At 38.2% G+C, this 16,745-nt stretch overlaps 1 protein-coding gene across 1 annotated transcript; it reads left to right on the forward strand.

Annotated features, from left to right (window-relative positions):
- Positions 1-1,507: 1,507 nt before the first annotated feature.
- Positions 1,508-7,426, forward strand: arl8bb (ADP-ribosylation factor-like 8Bb). The gene is made up of 7 exons (XM_079340542.1): positions 1,508-1,754; positions 4,006-4,086; positions 4,183-4,256; positions 4,497-4,590; positions 5,022-5,089; positions 5,404-5,474; positions 5,590-7,426. The coding sequence occupies exons 1-7, from the start codon at positions 1,632-1,634 to the stop codon at positions 5,637-5,639; spliced, it is 561 nt and encodes a 186-aa protein (XP_079196668.1). The 5' UTR covers positions 1,508-1,631; the 3' UTR covers positions 5,640-7,426.
- Positions 7,427-16,745: the final 9,319 nt, after the last annotated feature.

A 16,745-nucleotide genomic window follows, 5' to 3' on the forward strand; every position in this document is an offset into this window, starting at 1 on the left:
AAGGGGTGGTCCTGTACATTTTAACAACTATTTCCTTCTTTTTTTCAAACAATTTGAATAAATGACTCAGGAAAGACAATGTGTGGTAGGACTTTGTTAGGAGCCTAACAAAAGACAAACTCACCAGATATAGCAAAATAGAGCAGGACTAAGTTACAAAAACTACAAATAGTAAAACTAGCACATTTTTAAACCCATTAGGCTATACATATTCACAATCACAATACCAGTCAGTCACACTTTGACTTAACCATGTGAAGCCCTTTTTTTTTTTTAAAGGCAAAACAAATTCCCTAGATTTTTCTTTACAGTCCTCTGATTAAGTACATTAAGTCACCTTTTTTAAATGTTTTCAATATTACTCTGTGGGGCCTTATTGGCTACAGAAATGCTCTATATTTTGTTTGAAAATGTACAGAGAACATCTTATAGGTTTGCAGGGTTGATTTCCTTTTTATTCCCATGCCAGTTAGCTACATGGAGAATAAACAGCCATTTGGAATTGTAATTCTCAAATCGAAATATTTGAAGATTGCAGTATGACATCAGGATTTCATTGCTTTTCACAGCAAAGAAGGCCTGCTCTGCATGTGGTCTTATGAAAAACAAAAAGTTAACTACATAGACCATTCTCAACAAACCACTTTTACCACTCTTGGCATCCTCCTCTTCAGCCAGTGAGAGTCAATTTCTACATGTTACATTAAACAAAGCCTTTAAAAAGCCCAGAGACAGTAAATATAAGATCAGAGGATCAAAATCATGTGAATTTGATAATACACATCATCAATTTAGTTAAAGTTGATCCATGAAGACATTGGATTTGTTTGTGTATATTTTCTATTTTTATATATTTTCCATGGGCCTATGTAATTTGTTGGCGACCACTAAAGCCGTTACAACACATTGCACCATTGATTTCCATTATAACCTAATATTTACTTGTTTTATTGTCGAACTTAGTCTTTAAACTTTCTTTCCAAATCCAGTACATACAAAAGTGACGTAAACTCGAGGAAAAGAGCTCCATCTCTGCGCCATATTCTTTATGACGACTGAAGATGTTTGTTGCCATAAAAGGAAGTTCCCTGACCGGGAATCGAACCCGGGCCGCGGCGGTGAGAGCGCCGAATCCTAACCACTAGACCACCAGGGACCTGCAACGGGAACGGCACTATCCTATAGCTACTTACATGATATAAACCAAACCTATTTTTTTATGAACAAGTTTTTTGTTGGTTGCAGTTTGGATACACATATCGTATTCATTAAACATCACAAGTAGGTATAAAGTCGATGAAAACAATCTTTCAGTAGCACTCTCGGGCGTCACTTGCATTTCTAACCCCGACAGCTAACCAGCGGGGATGCTAAGTTAAATATCTATAGACTCAATGTAAATATTAAGATTAAAGCCTAAAAATGTAAACCTCTTAAACGAGACAAAACGATTTCAAGGGCGAGCTCCCGACATGCTCGTGCACTCTTAAGGTGAGCGCGCACGACCAGCAACACTTGTTGTCAGAAGATCACATGACATGACATAGCAGTGAGCTACTTCCTGTGTAGCTTGCTCACTAACTCACATCAAGGCAGCCGCAGACAGTGCGATTACTACGGTGTCATCCAAGATGCTGGCCCTCATAAATAGGCTTTTGGACTGGTTCAGGTCCCTCTTCTGGAAAGAGGAGATGGAACTAACACTTGTGGGACTGCAGTATTCCGGGAAAACCACATTTGTCAACGTGATTGCAGTAAGTAGCTTCCAAGCAGTGTCAACCTGGGCCCAGGCTACTACCTGGGAAATGTTTTGGGCGAAGGTTTCATTGTATGCATAACTAATTAAAAAATCATCACCACAACAATTTAAGGTTTCAATTCCCAATCTCAGGGACATGCCTGCTTGACTTGACAGTGGTTTTGAAATAGTTGACTAATGTGTCTCCAGGACTGGTTTCACTCAGCTGTTGTTTAGCAGGCTAGAATGACTGTGCGCCTCCACATGAAGGCAGTCATGTGAACGGACTTGTCATTGCTTTGTAATAACTACTGGTGTGTCAACATCAAGCCTCTGTTGTCAACTCTACTCTTGTTAACTTTGTGTAGATTTTTCTGATCTAGTTAAGGTGATCTTATATAGACGAGGCCTGGAGCCTCTCTATCCAAAGACTGTCTAGGATTTTTATTTTATTTATGCAGATTGCTCGGGATATTGTCTGATCTATCTTTGTGAAAAAAAATTTTTTTTAAATAAATTGCGTCTTTTTTTGAAGATTTTTTTTTAACTTCTGTTGGCTTGTTGAACAGAACAGCATTGCATGGGTACGATGTTGGGACTTCTGAAGTTCAGTTTTGTTTGTGTCTGTGATAGACTAGTTTATTAAGTATGTAACCTGACTGTAAACTCACACTGTCCTATTGCTAGATTAATCACATTAATCTGTTTGTTCTGTTGTGTCCATAGCAAGTGATCTGCACTTAGGTACAAAAACCTGCCAACAGTCATTAAAAGGCTTTTTTCCCTCACTGTTCAGGCTGTAACACTGGACCCAGAAATTGTACAACCTACAAAAAAGGCAACATAAAGCTCTAGCATATTTGTCTGCTTATAGGTTCTCAGGATGTGTATAACAATGTCCTACACTGTGCATGTCAAAGCAGTTTATGTTGCCTTTAAAGATGGTTGACCGAGACCTCAGGATTACGTTGCACTTACAGCTTTTGAAATGTTCAGGTTACTGAGCACTGCTCAGTTGCAGAAAGAGCGATTAGACATGAGAGTCGCTGATGCATAAATGCCATCATCTAAACATGACTCAACAAGTTTAGGAGTGTCATACAGTTTGAGGCTGCTGGACAGTTCAATCTTTTCTTACTAATCACCCTCACCTACGTGACCTTTAATGTGACTTCTGAATCATGTGAATCCACGTTTACCTGAACGTACGTAGACTGATTAGTGCTCTGCAAAAGTATTGTTAGATATAGTACAAGAGTCTTGTGCCAATCACACAAATCTGTCATTGGGTTTAGCAAGATGAACTTTGCAAGAATCCTTGAAACTGACCACTGGAAGATGGCCATACAGTATAAGACCACACAAATATGTCCTTTTTGAAGGGTCGTTGTTAAAAATGACTGCCATTGTTCAGTTCAGACTGTGAGGTGTATGCATCCACAGTGTTGCTCAGGCTGTGGGTCTGACTGAAATAAAAAAACTGAAGTAAGATGAATAATATGAGAAATTATTCTTATTTAACTAAACAGTTCTTGATGTAGTTTGATTCTGTGGCTGTAATGTGTAGTTAAAAATGTTTAATCGTAATATATTCATTGTTCTCCCTACTATTTTTTTTTTTTGATAGATTTTTTTGGGGGGCTTTTTGTGCATTTATTGTAGAGATAGGATAGTGGATGGAGTCATTAAATAAGGGAAAGAGAGTTGGGAATAAAGTGCAGGAAAGAAGCCACAGGTCAGATTGAAACCGATGCTGCTCGCTTGGAGGATTACAGCCTCCATTCATGGGGCGCACATGCTGACCACTGGTGATTACATTTTTCTGTATAGCGCCAGATCACAACTGAAGTCATTTAAGAATAGTTTTCCAACAGAACAGGACAGCTGTCTCTAAAAAAAACAACAACAAGGCATGAACACCAAGATTCCTTTAAGCGTTTGTGTCCAACTGCCCCCCCCCCCCCCCCCCCCCCCCACACACACACACAGAAAAAAACCTCAAGGAAAAACTGATATTGTATCACAAATATCTGTATATCGCAATTTTTTTTACATCACAATGACAGTAGATCATGACTCAGGTGTCGTATTGTCAGTGATGATATCATAACACGGAGCCTCTAATACACAGAATGTATACATATATTGGCACTCTGTATGCTATTTAACACAAAATGGAATTTCTTGTTAATAAATGATGATTTTAACATCTGTTCTATGCAACAGTCACCAACATGACACTCTTTGTCTGTGTTTGTGTCTTTCAGTCAGGCCAGTTCAGTGAAGACATGATCCCCACGGTGGGTTTCAACATGAGGAAGGTCACTAAAGGCAATGTGACAATAAAGGTAAATGCAGTTAATATGGCACAGGTCCATTGTCTGCTTCGAGCTGTATGTTCTTATGCTCTACACTGTGCTTTTTTTTTTTTTTTTTTACTGAAGATATGGGACATAGGAGGACAGCCGCGCTTCAGAAGCATGTGGGAGCGCTACTGCAGAGGGGTCAATGCTATCGTGTAAGTATTTTACCACATTTCATTCAGCTGCCTTTAAGATGCGGCGTTAACTTCCTGAGGTTGTTTGTTGATCAGGTAAATATCACAAACCAATTCAGTCTGCTCACGTTTGCTTCAGTGTCTCTCCAGATAGACACAGCCTTACGTTTTCCAAAGGTTACATTTAAGTTTAGTGGAACAAGTATTTTAGTTCTACCAGATTGTAAAAAAAAAAATAATAATCTTTTTCCATCTTTGCAGTTACATGGTGGATGCTGCAGACAGAGAGAAGATAGAAGCTTCCAGAAATGAACTGCACAACCTTCTCGACAAACCACAACTACAAGGAATTCCTGTAAGAGACTAATTGTGATCTTTGCTCCAAAATCTCGTGCTCTTTTTGTTTTCATCGGGTTCATCACTTTGATTTTTTGGGCTCTTGTGACTCTGGTCACAAGCATTTATTAAACTTTCAATTAGTAATCACTGCAACTTATGAGCGTCAGATGTTCAGGCTTGATGACATTAGAAGAAAGCGGTCGTTGATTCTGAAGTCAACATTTTTTAAATAAGTCTTCAATATAGTAGCTTGACAGAAGAGTTTTCCATGATGAATCAATAGGCTGCTGTGAGACACAAGACTGTTAATTTAGCCCCAAAAGAAAAACATGAAAAGAAAAGCTCATGATCAACAGAAATCCTTGAAGTTGTCTTATTGATGAGTGTGATCATGTTGATACATTGCTGTGTTGGGTATCAGCCCTTTCTCTTTTATTCATCTTTCAGGTTCTAGTACTGGGCAACAAACGAGACTTACCCAATGCGCTCGATGAGAAGCAGCTCATTGAAAAAATGTGAGGCACCAGGAAATATTGTGTTTCTGTTGATAATCATGAACTTACCTCTGACTGAATCCAAGAGTCAAAAGAAGTCTATAATAAATCTGTGTTTGGATTCTTTTCCTCACCTTCCTAACAAATATGTTTAGACCAATTTAATTTTTTCACAGCTTTTTTTCCTATGTGTCGGGTACAGATTCAACACAATATTAGTATTGGATTTGACAAAATAATTGGGCTGAGCAGTATTTTTTTCTCTCTCTTTTTTACAGTGCTTGTAAAACAATTACTGATATTCTTTTGACTTTGTATTCCCTCTCCCTTCTCAGGAATCTGTCTGCCATTCAGGACCGAGAGATCTGCTGCTACTCGGTCTCCTGCAAAGAGAAAGACAACATAGGTAAGGAGCACCTCCAAGTTTAAATGGTTCTTTACTCAACTGATTGTAGAAACATATTTAATGATAGTCAGGATCTCTGGGGTCATATAAATGTGTCAATGGTTCCCCCTTTCAGATATCACACTGCAGTGGCTCATCCAGCATTCAAAGTCACGGAGAAGCTGAAAGTGAAGTCCTCCCTGTTGCAGCTCCGGCCTCAGCCCCCTTAATGGTCATGGGTCCTCGACAGCCATCCCTTTCACTGCCTGTGTGAAGTCATCCAGCTCTCTGCTCACTACCGTCACAATCTGCACCACCCGTCACACTACCATAGATGTGTGACCCCTGTACAGCACTACCGCCATCCCAACTATCTGAAGCCTTGTAAAGTTGTTTCAGCGCTGTGCTAGAAGGTGGATCGTCCATACTCGTATCACATCATTGCGGATATGCTATCAGTCTGTGTATCAAGGATTTTTTTTTTTTTTTTTTAATCTCACATTTTTCTTTCTACACAAGAATCTAAAGATGTTGCAGGGCAATGTTTCTAGACTACAGTAGGATAAAGCTCCTCTAAACCCATGTTTAAACCTCTAGTCCTGCCTGTCAACGCTCAATGTTTTCATGGCAGTATTGTGATTGTAGTTTTTAACCACGACTTGCCAAATGATGATGTTTGCTAATGCTAATGCCTTCAATTCCTGAAAAACTCTTTGAAAATGTAGCTTGTGTTTTATTTGCTGGTGTATGAAAGTATCTATTTTATGAAGTGACTTAAATTCAAGTTTACATACAGCATAAGGATAAATAGAAGGCAGAGTGGTTGTGGTGTCCAAAATGCAGCAGAGTATTAAGTGCCTTTGGCGAAGTGAGTGTTTCAATCAGTTATTGTCCAACGCAACTTCAATCCCACTATTATGAAATCCACTCTTGTTACAGACACAAGTCACTTTATTACATCTAAAACCACCCGCTGGACAATCTGCTTTTATGATTTGTAACTTATAACTGCGTTATAATGTCTGTAAAAACACTGCTGTGTACGAACAATGACAATGAGGAATGAAGTAATGGATGCCACGGTTAGAAGGTGGATGAAAAAACGTTACATTATGGTTTGATTGAAGGCTCATTTGAATGTTGTGTCCCTTGTAGCCTGTGACTTTTTTATGTAGCTTGAAATGTGGGCTAAGTTTAGCTTGCAGTTCTCAGGTTGTTAAAGGATCTTTTTAAGAATAATGCCTGAACACATTTGGGTGTGCCCTTGTATTTTCTTTTTAATCTCTTGGTTGTTTGGGTTTGGATACACGAATGCCAGTGTTAGTCATGATTACTGAGCTTCAAAGTGTTGGATACTTGATGTCCTCCATGCCTTGCCACACCCATGTCTGTATCATGATGTGTTTTTCAAGCAACACTCGCAGTCCAGGGACGACACTGTTTCCTCTAAGGAGCAACATATTGATTGACACATCTCATTTCTGCTACTCACTAATAAGTTTCAACACTGTATAGTAATCTGCAACTTGCTTGGCCAGTGCATATTGATTAATTTAACTACCTTTTGATTGAGTATTGCTGGATCAGGGCTACAATACTGTATGAAGGCTTATATAGCTCTACACTTTACTGTAATGTCTGTAAAAAATCCAACACATGCCCTCCGTTATCTCACATGTTGTTCTCTGTCTGTTGGCGAACGTCGTCATCTTAAATGTGGATTTTGGGACCACAGCAGCAGCAGTGAAGGGCTGTAAGATTTGGGTGACTGTGAGGGGGATATGGGGAAAGCTTTGTTACCTGTGTAATAATATAGCCTATTTGCAGTTTGTATGTGCATGTGCTGAACTTATTCACATTCAATTGCAGACTTTGTAAATAAGAAGTTAGCATTTTTATTCCAACAATTGCTCCCGTCAATGTCATGTATACTTCCCCTGTGATTGCTAATAAATTTGTTTTATTTTTAAGGATTTCACGTGGTGTGTGCAGATTCATTCAGTCTGTTTAGTTTGTCACCACCAGGTGGCAGCAAAGGACTTTAAATGGAAAAAGCAAATGAATATTCATGAACCTCCTTCTTCTGTTGTTGTGATGGTAATAGTTGAACTTTAAAAAGATTTAGAACCACACTGATTTTACATCTGGGTTAACTATTAACTGATTGAACTTGTCTTGTTACTGATAGATCCCAATAAAGTTGATTACTGCCCCTCTGTTTCTTGGCCAAAAAAGCGATTACACAGAAATGTGACGCTCTGCACAACGTGGATACAAGCTGAGGGAATATGTTTAAACCAGGGGGCTATAAAGCCATGATCATGTTCTCACAGCTGGAGCTGCATAAAGTCAGAATGCAGGCCATGTGCTTTTAAAGGAGGAAAACCCCAATTAATCTAATTTCTTAAATACAGCTTTTAATGAACAGCTGCTAGAATTTATTGTGTGCCAGGGAGGTATAAGAGGGTGTGGACAGATAAGTGTTAACTGACAAATTCCATAGGATAATTAGTTGGTGTGCGTGCGTGTGTGCATGCTTTCTTGCTTGAACAAATCTATTGCAGGGATTTACGTTTGAGAAACCAAAGACATAACATACAGTGAATGTAGTGACGTTCCATCACAAACAGGCTCATTATACAATACAACATGTTTTGTACCTACCACTTGTCACATCTGTGCTCTTTGCTTTAAAGTGCCAACTCACTGGTCAGATATATGAATGGTTTCTAATCACCAGCAATACAAAATCTACCCTGATTTAAATGATGAAATATTCCTCTATTTATTGAGTCATAGCATTTAAGTAACTGTGACAACCCTGAACTTAACAAAGCCTTTCTTAAACCTTGTTGGATGTTTAAATTAGGAGAACAAAACTCATGCTCATTATGCTATAAACTGGAACAAAACTTCAGATATGTAGCACTGTGGAGAAGCTGCTGATTGATAGTTCATTATAGTCTGAATTCGATGTGTTCTCTCACATAGCATGGGTCACTTCAGTTTCCTCAGCATACATACAGAGCTCTGTCTCAGTCTACACTTGGAATTGGCCTGTGACTTACTTTCACTCAGGGACAATGACATGACTGTAACAAGCAAACACATCACACCTACTTTAAGGGGCCACTTTGGTGATTTGGAGGCCCCAGCCAAGGACTGACATGAGGCTGTTTCACATACAGTATATTATAAACACATAAATACCTACTCATTAACTCGAGAGCAGCATAACTCAAAGGCATCCCATTGTAATAGTTCAAAATACCTCTTTGCTATGTGTAACTGCAGACTTTATTGCTTGACATATTACTAAAAAACAGTCAACCACTAAATAATGTATGCGAAATATCAATAACCTGAAAATGTTCTGTATTTTTGCATGGAAGACGTTTTGATTCAACCTGGGCGATGCGGTTTCATTCCTAGAGATTTTGATACTATTGATGCACTCCTTTAGGCTCCTTATTTACATTCAAGAACACATCTTCATCATTAAAAATACTTTGAGATTTGTACCTCACATTAAATGTACAACTGCTATCAATAAATATTTAATGAGGGGTTGAGGAATATGTTAAGTGCATTTCTGAAAACACAAGCTTACTGCAATATTACTCTACATGCACATTTTTTCGGAGAACAAACAGAGCAGTAGTTGTAATACCTGCTCTGTTTACCTCTCATCTGCTGCTCTCACTCTTGTCTCTGTCTTTATCCATCGCCTGCTGGTGTGTCTCTCGATGTTTTCACCTGCAGCTTTCTTCTCTCTGTTTTTCAGACAGACAATAAAGGCACGTTAACTAAACATTAGCACCTGTGATAATGATAAAGTAAATCATGCATAATCTTATCAGTCAACATTTTTTTGGAAGTTACTTCAGAATCTAACTTCCTTCCCTTAGCTTCCTACTACTGCTAGAAGAGGCTGAGTTGTGTTCTGAATGCTGAAGGACTGAATGCTTCGACATGTCCCTTCTCATGTTGTAATTTGTCTCCAGAAGCCTACCAAGTGTCTGTGGTTAAGTGGTATTAGAGAAAGAGCAGCAAAGTGATGCTGAATGAGCAGGAAAGAGACAGAGGCAAAGAATTTAACAATCTGATAGTAGATTTTACAAATGTATACATTTCCAGCTAAATAAGAAAAAGTTCGGCTCACGTCAGCACTCTCTTGGACTATGGTGTCCTTAGGGATCATATTGCCTCCCAACCACCTTTGCTGACTTAACCCATCCACATGATCTTTTTAAAACATCCTGGGCAAAAAATGTTCACCTATTTGATCGTTGTTCTTACTGTGATGCACCAGGAAAATATTTTACTGGAAGGACATTTTTGTTTTTGACCAATGACAGATAACCTTGTAAATAATTGTATATAATAAATAATGTTTAATTTAGCATGCAGACTGGAATCATCCCTCCCTATTGAGACTGGACCTTCTCCATTTCCTTCTCCTTCTATCTGGTTTCACTTATAAACGTTACTTATCTTTTAGACTGCTGTGTTTTAATATTTAGTCTACTTCAGCATTTAGACTTTAAGGTCTTGATACACAAACTTTCACAATGCACCCATGGAGCTTTTCATTAAATCTCCAAGCTGTAAACATGTGCCTCAAAAGGTGAAGGTCACTTCATGTCAGATTTACTGCCTCTGTGTCTTGGTGACTTTTGAACAGGAGCATATTAAATCTAAATTCAGCAGAGAGTAATAAAGCAGATGCAACATACAGTTTGATGAAACATGGGTGCAGTGACTTTTTTCTGCTATAGATTTTGCTCATAGTTATTTCAGGAACAGTCATTCATAATTAAGACCTCATTTCACCTAGGGCCATGCCAACAGTTAGGGACGTGCACGAGTATTTTAGAGGGGTAGGAACTCAATTTAACAAAAGAGTATTAGTTCAATGCCGTACTATTGTTTTACTTATATTTCATGCCATAATACAACACAACAACTAAGTTCTGATCATATAATATGATAAAAATCTAAATCACTACAATTTGCTAATGATGGGTTTCTTAGGGCTGAGAACAGACCAGGGTGTCTGGGGTGTTCTTACACAGTATTTCCTCTGAACTTCCTCTGAATCATTTTGTGGACTAACCGGACCGCTGACTTTTACAGGGGTGCCTGAAAGTATGCACACACACACACACACACACACACACACACACACACACACACACACACACACACACACACACACACACACACACACACACACAATCATTTCCCCTTAACTCTTTCAGTAGTGAAAAAGTGTATGTTTGAAGTCATAACTTAAAGAACTACCAAAAAGCAACAGGCCTTTTTGAAATGTAATTAAAGCTTGTAGTAACACAGCCCAAATAGTTTAAACAGTAGTTCAGGATTTGGGGTCGCCACAGGGGTAGCCTATCAGAATTTTAGGGTTGCCCTGGCTGCCCCGGCATGACCCCGACCTGCTATTATTTATTAACTAAATATATCTGTTCACTTGGCCAGCCTATGCACCAACAAGAAATGTGTTATTTATTATAAAAGTGCACTTTCTCCGTAGAGCGCAAAGCAGTCGGTGCTCAAGCCCTTTTTTTGTGTGCACGTGTCTGCCCACAGCTGTTTATTTAACACTGTTTGACATTGTCCTTTTAATTCATGTGACATCAATGATCAGAGCACACTTGTCTACAGATGAGCTTACTCTGGACTAATTTGTCCCTAAAGGTCATAAAAGTCTGTTGGGGTTATAAGGGCTATAAAATGTCAATAAGTTGTTCCAGAGTTGTAAAACTGTAGGGACTAAAGGGATTAAAGGTTTGAGACCTCAGCATCGGCAAACATCAGCAAACACTTCATATAAATTTCTGTGTCGATCGTAATTTTCCAGTAATCCCTATGTGTGGAATTTCACATAATTCCTCCAGCGCTGCATGGCACATATCAACATCCTTCACTGTTCTACACCTTGTTAAAGACAGATGGTTACGTGCACAAAACACCTTGTTACTACCCAAATTGGGCCCTGTAGATGAGAACATTCCTCAGCTTAGGTAGTTCACCATGTTTTAACATTCATCAGTGCAGATGACGATTCCTTTCTAAACATACATGGATTTTTTAAATATGGTGATCCATTCAATAGTGACTTAGAGCATGTGCAAATCTTTTTTAGAACTAGCATGCCGCTGGAGGTTTTGATAGAAGTTTGTTGGCTGGTCTACACATTTGTTTTTCTACTAAGGATTTGTCTATCCACCTCAACGTTCATTCACTACCTTATTTTAATGGACATGAGACAATTAACTGACAGATGTGAAGAGCTGCAATGGCAGTTTGACATGTACAAAATGTGAAGCATTCCAATGTGGGACTTTAAGTAATGTTTGCACCATGGACAGAAATGGATTTTCTTCCATTTTTGATATTGTCTTACAGTCAACAGAATGCCCTATATGTTGAGTCAAAGGAGGTGTTTGCAATAAATTCAATTAGTCACATTCAATTTGTAATTGGTCCCATTTTTAATCACATGTTAGAAATCTATAGTTTTAGATTTCAATAAAGTTTTTGTTATGCTTTTATTTATCTAGATTGTTACTTAAGGTGCTTAACTCCCTGTTTGGATATAAACTTGCTTATAAGGAACCTGTGGAATACTGAAAGTAACAACAGTGAAGCCTGGCTCACACTGCAGGACTTCTAAAATCCCAATGTTTTTTTTTCTTCCCAATTTTGAATTTGTGTTACATGACACACATAAGAAGAATCCTAACAGGTCTTCTTCTCCATAATCTCAAATGTGCTCACACTATAAATTGACTATAAGAATGGATCTTTGATCATTATCACACTTCAAGATAGTCTTGGAAGGTAATCAGTTCAGAGGAGCATTGAGTCAGGAACAACTTTGTGATTGTCGGGATGGAGAAATGTTAACTTAAAACGGCCTGATTGTCCTGTAGTGTGAGCCAGGCTTAATTTAAGCGGGGTGCACACTACAAGATAATTGGTGATGATTTTGGCCCGATTCCACCCATCCAACCAAAGTCAGCAACGGACACATTATCTTGCCAGATTCTCCTGTGGTGTGAGGTGTGTTAAGTGATTTTAAACTCCCCATTCTACTCAGAAGATGAGCGAGGCCCCTCTGATTTAAAATGTCAATATTGAAAACGGTTAATATTTATAATCAGAAATCTTGTTGTGAGGGGAGCACAGGACAGCCAATAAAAAAAATAGGGAATAGGGAAGCAAGCTGACAAAGGCAGGAAGGAAAACAAACATAAAAAGTACAAAGGTAAACGCAAAGCATAAAGTGAGATGGTTGTCATAAATTCAGTACCAACTTCATAGATGTACCAGCTAACAGCTCGCCACATTTAGCTCGACCATCATGTTTGTTTGCTCTTCAGAAGCATTTGACCACACAAGATTACACATTTTGATAGTGGAGACTGGTTGTTGGTGAATGAATTGATGAGTGTGTAGGCTATGGTGTGTACAGTTGGTCGTCTCATTGCTCTCCTCTCCGCACTATAAGAACTGAACTGATAAGTCTGTCATGATTTGTCGTCACGTGTGGCCTCTCAAGTTTCAAATTGTTTAAGATTTCAAAAATCTTTTAGCGTGGCCACCACAACACTGGTAGAAGGTCTTCAGGAGGAGATATGCTTGTGCATGAGCCAAGTGCCCAACTTTTCCAACCATGTCAAGGTCAAGAAAGTACAGAGTCAAACAAACTGGACTTTAGGGGTCAAATGTATTTCAATCAGGAGAGACAAGTGATCTTAAGAAATTAATTTATTACAGTGATAATGTCAAATAATGTGATTTGATAGAAAATATTTTGGCGCTTGGACTGTATGGGGTGGATGATGCGATTTAGTTATGGGGAGGTGGAGGGGCGCATGAGAGAAAGAATCATCTTTAAAAGGAGAGCTGAACAATGATAGGCTGAAAACGAGGGAGGAACGCTGGGCCATTGGTTAGATGAGGTCTGGTGATAGAACAGCTAATTAACCCACAGACGGCCCAAACTGACAGCTCAACAATGTCAGCGGAAATGAGATAGCGTGAAAAAGGGTGACTGAGAAACCTGATTAAGTGGATCAAAAGTCTTACTTACTGAACTTCTGCTAAGCTTCATTTGGGCACGGTGCTGATGGTCTAGTGTAAGTGCGCCCTTAGCTACAGGAGGACACTGCTGTTAGTGGTAACTTAGCTCTGATGGGTCTTGTCGGACAAAATAGCATCCGATTAAAGCTAAAAAAAAAAAAAAAAAAGAAGTTTGATTTTACACCTTAATCGCATTGTGGTGTAACACTGGCAGCCTTAATTGAAGTATTATTTTTCGATCAACTGATCAAGTCACATATGAACATACAGTCAAAAATTACTGATAATTATCCATGTTTGAATTATTTAAGTTTGTAAACTATGGTTTTCAGGAGTTGTTGCTTTAGTCCCAGAGGTTGCGAGAAAAACAGCATCAAACGAGAAAGTCATATTTTTATTCGATGTAAACCAAGACTTTCTCTTCTATCTGGTGATTGTGGGAGTGCAAAAGAGCTGCTGAGAACTCTAAATGCAATAATTCCATTTCCACTCTGTGTGAGTAATCTGTCAGGTCCTTTCTGTTATCCGGTGTCCTCTCAGATAGCCAGCTCTCCTGTGAACGCTTTCATACTCTCACCTCTGCGCCTCAGCTTCAACACTCTCTCCCCCTCAGATTCCATTAAAAAGCAGAACTTCAGCTCCTGGGGCTCTGATCAAATAGGACTGTTAATGCGTTTTCCCTGCGTTTTTATTTTTTTCCTATGTACCTCATATTTACATATAAATTGAGTATTTATCATTCTGCATTTTAAGGATGATTCACAGTAGTCCACTTTATTAAACTATGTTGGATTTATGTATTTTTAATGAAAAGTTGATGTTGGGAGTGTAATTCTTTGAACAAGGGAGTATACTTGGTATGTGGGATGAATAATAATGCAGGGACTGTAAACAGAACTTAAGCTTTCAAATCATATGGTGTAGTTTGGTCAATTTTCTTCTAGTTTCCCTGGCACTTCTTTGAACAGTAGACACAAATGAAAATTGAGCATAAGAAGACAAGATGGATATAAACTAGCATATTATCAGCAGCACAGGAGTCATACAAGCTGGAGCATGTTCGCCATGATTCATATTCCCCGAGGTCACCAGCAATCTCTCCTCTTTTGGGACGCCAACCTTATTATGAGTTCAGAAAATCAGTTATTAACAACACAAATGTTTAATGAATGTTTTACAGGTTTCAAAAATATGCCTATTAAATTTGGCAAAGAGTAAGATCACAGAAAGATCACAGAAATAATAACCGCTATTCAAATTATTATCTGTCAATTAATTATAAAGCTGATGCCAGGAGGTCTTAGAATAATAAAGGGCCACTGTCTTTGCTCTGTCTATTGTTAAACAATTAGATCTTGAGCTCTCAAAACTGAAGTAAAAAAAAAAAATTAAAAAAAAGGCAAGCATTTAACTTAAATAAGAATAACATTTTTGATGAGATGTGCGATTCAAAGTAGTAACAATATTTGTCTTGTTCCTTATAGTTTGGTATTGAAGATTATGTTGGATATGTAGCTATCTTTCTTCAGAACACCCTGTGACCTAAAGGTTTATTCATGACAATGGAAATGTGTCAAAAAGTGACTTCAAAATTAGATTCTTAGCACAGCTGTAATGAAGTCATATGCTGTAGAGGGTAAGCGAAGGGTTGAAGGAAATCAGAGCTGCCAATATTTAGCACAAAAGTACAACAGTAATAAATACCGTAAAAGCATTGAGCAACAACAGAGTTAATGTTGTGGATAATTAATTTAACTCTCACAACAAAACCAGAAATGCAACACATAAATATTTTGCCAGCAAGCGTATGTGTGTGTTAGCTACTTGGTATTATAGACATATGTGCTTATGTAGTCTGTCTTTTCATTCATCATGAAAGCACTGCAATTAAAAATATAGAAAGAAAGTATTTATATTGCACATTGTTATTGGTCATTTCTGATAACCTTTTGCACTAGCAAAATAAGTTCACTTAATGTCCTGTCTTCAGTAATATGGCTTGTCTTTGCCTCCAATAAATTCACACCATTGTTTAGTGTAACTCTCCACCTCCTCATCACTATCCAGTTTTGTTCATTCATTCAAAATGTACAGTGTCAGTAAAACAATAAAGCACGGTGTCATCAGCATACATTTGTAAATGACAGTTTTACAAATAAGTGACGATATTGTTAACATAGATAGTAAAGAAAAGCAGACATATCATTGAACCTTGTTGAAAACCTTTGGTTTCAGTACTGAAAACTTGAAAAGTAACTGCACAGTTAAATAATGCTGTCTCTTTGACAGATTACTCTTAAACCAATTAGTACAATGTAAGGTAGCCTCTTTAAAGCAGGTAATGATCCACAGTACCAAATGCGTTTGGTAAATTGGCAAAAAGTGCTACACAATGTTATGATTTATCCAGAGCTGACGTGATGTCACCTTGTTAGAGCAATAAAATAATTGTGAGCAGCTCTAAATCCTGATTGATAAAGGCTCAGAATGTTCACTTAGATAAAAAGTATTAAATGTTGTTTTCTCGTCTCCCTTGTTTGAAATACAAGGTTGTTAACAGGTGACATGGTGGTTTGTGTGATTGTATGTGCCAGATTAAGTTACACAAACAATCAGCAAAGCAAACACTATTAAATACAGGAAAACTGTATTGAGAATGACCCAGTATGTGCAGTATACATTTTAATTTAGTTCAATGAAAAGTGACTTTGCCTGTATTTTATTTTTTAATGGGAGCTGGTCTTGACCTCTTCTTCCATGACTTGAAGTCAATTGTGACCACACTCACCGTGCAGCTGCAAGAGCAACAGAAGCTCCACATGTAAAAGCCCATTGCAGAGCTTATTTATAATCTTAGAAATACACTGTGTTGGTTTTTTAATAATATGTCCTTATTTATTCTATTATTTATATTTAACAGTGATACATTTTAATCAGCCTTTAGAACTGAGCTCAGCTAGATATAGTTAGGTTGATTATTCATTAACATACTGCACCCCATGTGGTCTTTAAACCAGACAAGACAATTGTGAAAAAGAGGGAAAAATAATATGTCGAAAGAATGTGTCTTCTCTGATAAATGTCGTCCAAATCCCTACAAAGGATGTCCTCACTGTGTGCTTGCAGCCTTCCTGGCTGGAGGCTTGAGGAATCTGCCACCCTTTGTTTTCAAGCAGCATCAGGTAG

This window comes from Symphodus melops, assembly GCF_947650265.1.
Source record: "Symphodus melops genome assembly, chromosome: 4".
Lineage (NCBI taxonomy): Eukaryota > Metazoa > Chordata > Actinopteri > Labriformes > Labridae > Symphodus > Symphodus melops.